The sequence below is a fragment of the Lethenteron reissneri genome, chromosome 66 (genome assembly GCF_015708825.2).
Source record: "Lethenteron reissneri isolate LAM-NWPU_2019-01 chromosome 66, ASM1570882v1, whole genome shotgun sequence".
Classification (NCBI taxonomy): domain Eukaryota; kingdom Metazoa; phylum Chordata; class Hyperoartia; order Petromyzontiformes; family Petromyzontidae; genus Lethenteron; species Lethenteron reissneri.
In genome coordinates, this window is record NC_083844.1 from 6,415,123 (window position 1) to 6,420,874 (window position 5,752).

General features: G+C 51.5%; 1 protein-coding gene across 1 annotated transcript; it reads left to right on the forward strand.

Annotated features, from left to right (window-relative positions):
- Positions 1 to 315: 315 nt before the first annotated feature.
- On the forward strand, positions 316 to 5,423 carry LOC133359955 (putative cyclin-dependent serine/threonine-protein kinase DDB_G0272797/DDB_G0274007). Its single transcript, XM_061578519.1, has 4 exons — positions 316 to 953; positions 3,493 to 3,598; positions 4,312 to 4,361; positions 4,901 to 5,423. The coding sequence occupies exons 1-3, from the start codon at positions 330 to 332 to the stop codon at positions 4,359 to 4,361; spliced, it is 780 nt and encodes a 259-aa protein (XP_061434503.1). The 5' UTR covers positions 316 to 329; the 3' UTR covers positions 4,901 to 5,423.
- The last annotated feature ends 329 nt before the right edge of the window (positions 5,424 to 5,752 follow it).

A 5,752-nucleotide genomic window follows, 5' to 3' on the forward strand; every position in this document is an offset into this window, starting at 1 on the left:
CGCTCACCTACTCACCCGCTCATTCGCCCACTCACCCACCCACCCACTCACTCACCCATTCACTCACTCACCCATTCACTCACCCACCCGCTCACTCGGTTAATCGCTCGCTCACCCACCCACTCACCCACTCATTCGGCCACTCACCCACCCAATCACCTACTCACTCACCAACCCACCCTCTCACCCACCCTCTCACCCACCCAATCAACCCACTCACCCACCCACATACTCACCCACCCGCTCAGTCTCTCGTACCCTCTCACCCACCTCCCCTCCCCTTGTCCACCCCCGCAATGCTCCATCTCTAGACCGTGGACGACTCCCCGATGTTCACAGAGGAGGATTTCGCAAACTACGAGCGCCAATTCTTCCCTCATCACGAGGATGCGCAGGAAGAGCATCATCTAGAGCAGCAGCAGCATCATCAGCAGCATCATCAGCAGCAGCATCATCTAGAGCAGCAGCATCTAGAGGAGCAACAGCAGCATCATCAGCAGCAGCAGCATCTAGAGCAACAGCAGCAGCATCATCAGCAGCAGCAGCATCTTCAGCAGCAGCAGCATCATCTAGAGCAGCAACAGCAGCATCATCATCAGCAGCAGCAGCAGCAGCTGGGACAGCATCAAGAGCAGCAGCATCAGCAGCATCATCAGCAGCAGCAACAGCAGCAGCAGCAGCAGCAACAGCAGCAGCAGCATCATCAGCAACAGCATCATCAGCAACAGCAGCAGCAGCATCATCAGCAACAGCAGCAGCATAATCAGCAACAGCAGCAGCAGCTGGGACAGCATCAAGAGCAGCAGCAACATCAGCTAGGGCAACAGCATCAGCAGCAACAGCAGCAGCAGCAACAGCATCATCAGCAACAGCAGCAGCATGGACAAAAGCATCAGCTGGGACAGGAGCATCAGCAGCAACAGCATCAGCAGCAGCATCAGCAGCAGCAGGAGGTGATGAAGGCTCCTCTATGATTATCAGGGTTCAGTGTTAATGAGTGAGGCTCATAGAGCCAGACTAAGGCTCTTGTAGGATTATCAGGGTTCAGTGTTAATGAGTGAGACTCATAGAGCCAGACTAAGGCTCTTATAGGATGCTCAGGGTTCAGTGTTAATGAGTGAGACTCATAGAGCCAGACTAAGGCTCCTGTAGGATTATCAGGGTTCAGTGTTAATGAGTGAGACTCATAGAGCCAGACTAAGGCTCCTGTAGGGTTATCAGGGTTCAGTGTTAATGAGTGAGACTCATAGAGCCCGACTAAGGCTCTTGTAGGATTATCAGGGTTCAGTGTTAATGAGTGAGACTCATAGAGCCAGACTAAGGCTCTTATAGGATGCTCAGGGTTCAGTGTTAATGAGTGAGACTCATAGAGCCAGACTAAGGCTCCTGTAGGATTATCAGGGTTCAGTGTTAATGAGTGAGACTCATAGAGCCAGACTAAGGCTCCTGTAGGGTTGTCAGGGTTCAGTGTTAATGAGTGAGACTCATAGAGCCAGACTAAGGCTCATCTAGGATTATCAGGGTTCAGTGTTAATGAGTGAGACTCATAGAGCCAGACTAAGGCTCTTATAGGATGCTCAGGGTTCAGTGTTAATGGGTGAGGCTCATAGAGCCAGACTAAGGCTCTTCTGTGATGCTCAGGGTTCAGTGTTAATGGGTGAGGCTCATAGAGCCAGACTAAGGCTCCTGTAGGATGCTCAGGGTTCAGTGTTAATGAGTGAGACTCATAGAGCCAGACTAAGGCTCCTGTAGGATGCTCAGGGTTCAGTGTTAATGGGTGAGGCTCATAGAGCCAGACTAAGGCTCCTGTAGGATGCTCAGGGTTCAGTGTTAATAAGTGAGACTCATAGAGCCAGACTAAGGCTCATCTAGGATGCTCATGGTTCAGTGTTAATGAGTGAGACTCATAGAGCCAGACTAAGGCTCATCTACGATGCTCAGGGTTCAGTGTTAATGAGTGAGACTCATAGAGCCAGACTAAGGCTCATCTAGGATGCTCAGGGTTCAGTGTTAATGAGTGAGGCTCATAGAGCCAGACTAAGGCTCCTGTAGGATTATCAGGGTTCAGAGTTAATGGGTGAGGCTCATAGAGCCAGACTAAGGCTCATCTAGGATGCTCAGAGTTCAGTGTTAATGAGTGAGACTCATAGAGCCAGACTAAGGCTCATGTAGGATGCTCAGGGTTCAGTGTTAATGAGTGAGACTCATAGAGCCAGACTAAGGCTCATGTAGGATGCTCAGGGTTCAGTGTTAATGGGTGAGACTCATACAGCCAGACTAAGGCTCATCTAGGATGCTCAGGGTTCAGTGTTAATGGGTGAGGCTCATACAGCCAGACTAAGGCTCATCTAGGATTATCAGGGTGCAGTGTTAATGAGTGAGACTCATAGAGCCAGACTAAGGCTCTTCTGTGATTCTAGGGGTTCGGTGTTAATGAGTGAGACTCATAGAGCCAGACTAAGGCTCCTGTAGGATGCTCAGGGTTCAGTGTTAATGGGTGAGGCTCATAGAGTCAGACTAAGGCTCCTGTAGGATTATCAGGGTTCAGTGTTAATGAGTGAGACTCATAGAGCCAGACTAAGGCTCATCTAGGATGCTCAGGGTTCAGTGTTAATGAGTGAGGCTCATAGAGCCAGACTAAGGCTCTTGTAGGATTATCAGGGTTCAGTGTTAATGGGTGAGGCTCATAGAGCTAGACTAAGGCTCCTGTAGGATGCTCAGGGTTCAGTGTTAATGAGTGAGGCTCATAGAGCCAGACTAAGGCTCATCTAGGATGCTCAGGGTTCAGTGTTAATGAGTGAGACTCATAGAGCCAGACTAAGGCTCATCTAGGATTATCAGGGTTCAGTGTTAATGGGTGAGGCTCATAGAGCCAGACTAAGGCTCCTGTAGGATTATCAGGGTTCAGTGTTAATGAGTGAGACTCATAGAGCCAGACTAAGGCTCACCTAGGATGCTCAGGGTTCAGTGTTAATGAGTGAGGCTCATAGAGCCAGACTAAGGCTCATCTAGGATGCTCGGGGTTCAGTGTTAATGAGTGAGGCTCATAGAGCCAGACTAAGGCTCTTGTAGGATTATCAGGGTTCAGTGTTAATGGGTGAGGCTCATAGAGCCAGACTAAGGCTCCTGTAGGATGCTCAGGGTTCAGTGTTAATGAGTGAGGCTCATAGAGCCAGACTAAGGCTCATCTAGGATGCTCAGGGTTCAGTGTTAATGAGTGAGACTCATAGAGCCAGACTAAGGCTCATCTAGGATTATCAGGGTTCAGTGTTAATGGGTGAGGCTCATAGAGCCAGACTAAGGCTCCTGTAGGATTATCAGGGTTCAGAGTTAATGGGTGAGGCTCATAGAGCCAGACTAAGGCTCCTGTAGGATTATCAGGGTTCAGAGTTAATGGGTGAGGCTCATAGAGCCAGACTAAGGCTGCGTCGTGTGGTGGGAGGTAGCACAACACACCAGGCTCACTGACGCTGTCACCCGCCCCACTCACAGGCGGATAAGCAGCATCAGCTGGAACAGGCACCTCAGGAGCACAAAGGGCAGCCCCTGGAGGCTCACAAGGACCCCAGCCCTCCCATTCAACACAATCCATTGGCTGGTGAGTGGGCTAACAGTGGCCATCTTGGTGAGTTCACAGTGGCCATGTTGGTGGGTTCGCAGTGGCCGTGTTGGTGAGTTCACTGTGGCCATGTTGGTGAGTTCACAGTGGCCATGTTGGTGGGTTCGCAGTGGCCATGTTGGTGAGTTCACAGTGGCCGTGTTGGTGAGTTCACAGTGGCCGTGTTGGTGAGTTCACAGTGGTCGTGTTGGTGAGTTCACGGTGGCCGTGTTGGTGAGTTCACAGTGGCCATGTTGGTGAGTTCACAGTGGCCATGTTGGTGAGTTCACAGTGGCCATGTCGGTGAGTTCACAGTGGCCATGTCGGTGAGTTCACAGTGGCCATGTCGGTGAGTTCACAGTGGCCATGTCGGTGAGTTCACAGTGGTCGTGTTGGTGAGTTCACAGTGGCCGTGTTGGTGAGTTCACAGTGGCCTTGTTGGTGAGTTCACTGTGGCCATGTTGGTGAGTTCACGGTGGCCATGTTGGTGAGTTCACAGTGGCCGTGTTGGTGAGTTCACAGTGGTCGTGTTGGTGAGTTCACGGTGGCCGTGTTGGTGAGTTCACAGTGGCCATGTTGGTGAGTTCACAGTGGCCATGTTGGTGAGTTCACAGTGGCCATGTTGGTGAGTTCACAGTGGCCATGTTGGTGAGTTCACAGTGGCCATGTTGGTGAGTTCACAGTGGCCGTGTCTATGCTGTGCTGTGTTTCAGGACATGAGATGCACGTGGAGGGAAGAATTGAAAAACCGGACAATCACTAGTGACCCACGCTCACTAACAACCCACCCACCCACTCACTCGCCACTCACTCACTCGACCCACTCACTCACTCACTCGCGACCCACTCGCGACCCACTCACTCACTCGCCACTCACTCACTCACTCGCGACCCACTCGCGACCCACTCACTCACTCGCCACTCACTCACTCACTCGCGACCCACTCGCGACCCACTCACTCACTCGCCACTCACTCACTCACTCGCGACCCACTCGCGACCCACTCACTCACTCGCCACTCACTCACTCACTCGCGACCCACTCGCGACCCACTCACTCACTCGCCACTCACTCACTCACTCGCGACCCACTCGCGACCCACTCACTCACTCGCCACTCACTCACTCACTCGCGACCCACTCGCGACCCACTCACTCACTCGCCACTTACTCACTCACTCGCGACCCACTCGCGACCCACTCACTCGCCACTCACTCACTCACTCGCGACCCACTCGCGACCCACTCGCGACCCACCCACTCACTCGCCACTCACTCACTCACTCGCGACCCACTCACTCACGACCCACACCATTGCTCACTAACAACCCACTCACTCACTCACTCACGACCCACTCACTCACGACCCACTCACTCACGACCCACTCACTCACTCACGACCCACTCACTCACGACCCACTCACTCACGACCCACACCATTGCTCACTAACAACCCACTCACTCGCTCGCGACCCACTCACTCACTCACGACCCACTCACTCACTCACGACCCACACCATTACTCACGACCCTCCCACTCACTCGCTAGCCACCAATTATGCCCACGTAATATCTGCAAAGTTTCACTTTTCGATAAAATCAACATCTCAAAACATTCACACCGCCACTAATCCTCCGCCGCGGTATTCACCAAAAATTCACATATTTATATTGGTGTTATATTTTAAACCACAGTGAACATTTTTGTCAGTTTATACAAGCAGATAGCACGTTTAAATCGATACGGTACATATGCAGTAAGCTTATACAGAAAATATTTTCTTATTATAGGTTCCGTATTAAATTAAACTTACGCCTGTCCTGAGACCCAAACCTCGTGGCTCTCCACAAAATGGCTACTTGATTCGTTTCTCTCCTCCCCTCATGCCGGTTACACGGACCAAGCCATTTCAGTGCCGTTAATGACGGGGGGTTGTGTATGGGTCAAACCATTGTCATGTTCTACATGAGGGGTGTCTATGGGTCAAACCATTCCCCTGTTCTTCATGAGTGTCTGTGGGTCAAACTACTGTCATGTTCTTCATGAGGAGTGTCTATAGGTCAAACCATACCCCTGTTCTTCATGAGGGGTGTCTATGGGTCAAACCATCCCCCTGTTCTTCATGAGGGGTGTTTATGGGTCAAACCATTCCC

Bases quoted from the DNA above. Each gene is read 5' to 3' on its own strand.
- LOC133359955 (XM_061578519.1), top strand. From the start codon at position 330: ATGTTCACAGAGGAGGATTTCGCAAACTACGAGCGCCAATTCTTCCCT. The intron at 954-3,492 runs GTGATGAAGGCT...CCCCACTCACAG, and splicing joins AGCATCAGCAGCAGCAGGAG to GCGGATAAGCAGCATCAGCT. The intron at 3,599-4,311 runs GTGAGTGGGCTA...GCTGTGTTTCAG, and splicing joins TCAACACAATCCATTGGCTG to GACATGAGATGCACGTGGAG.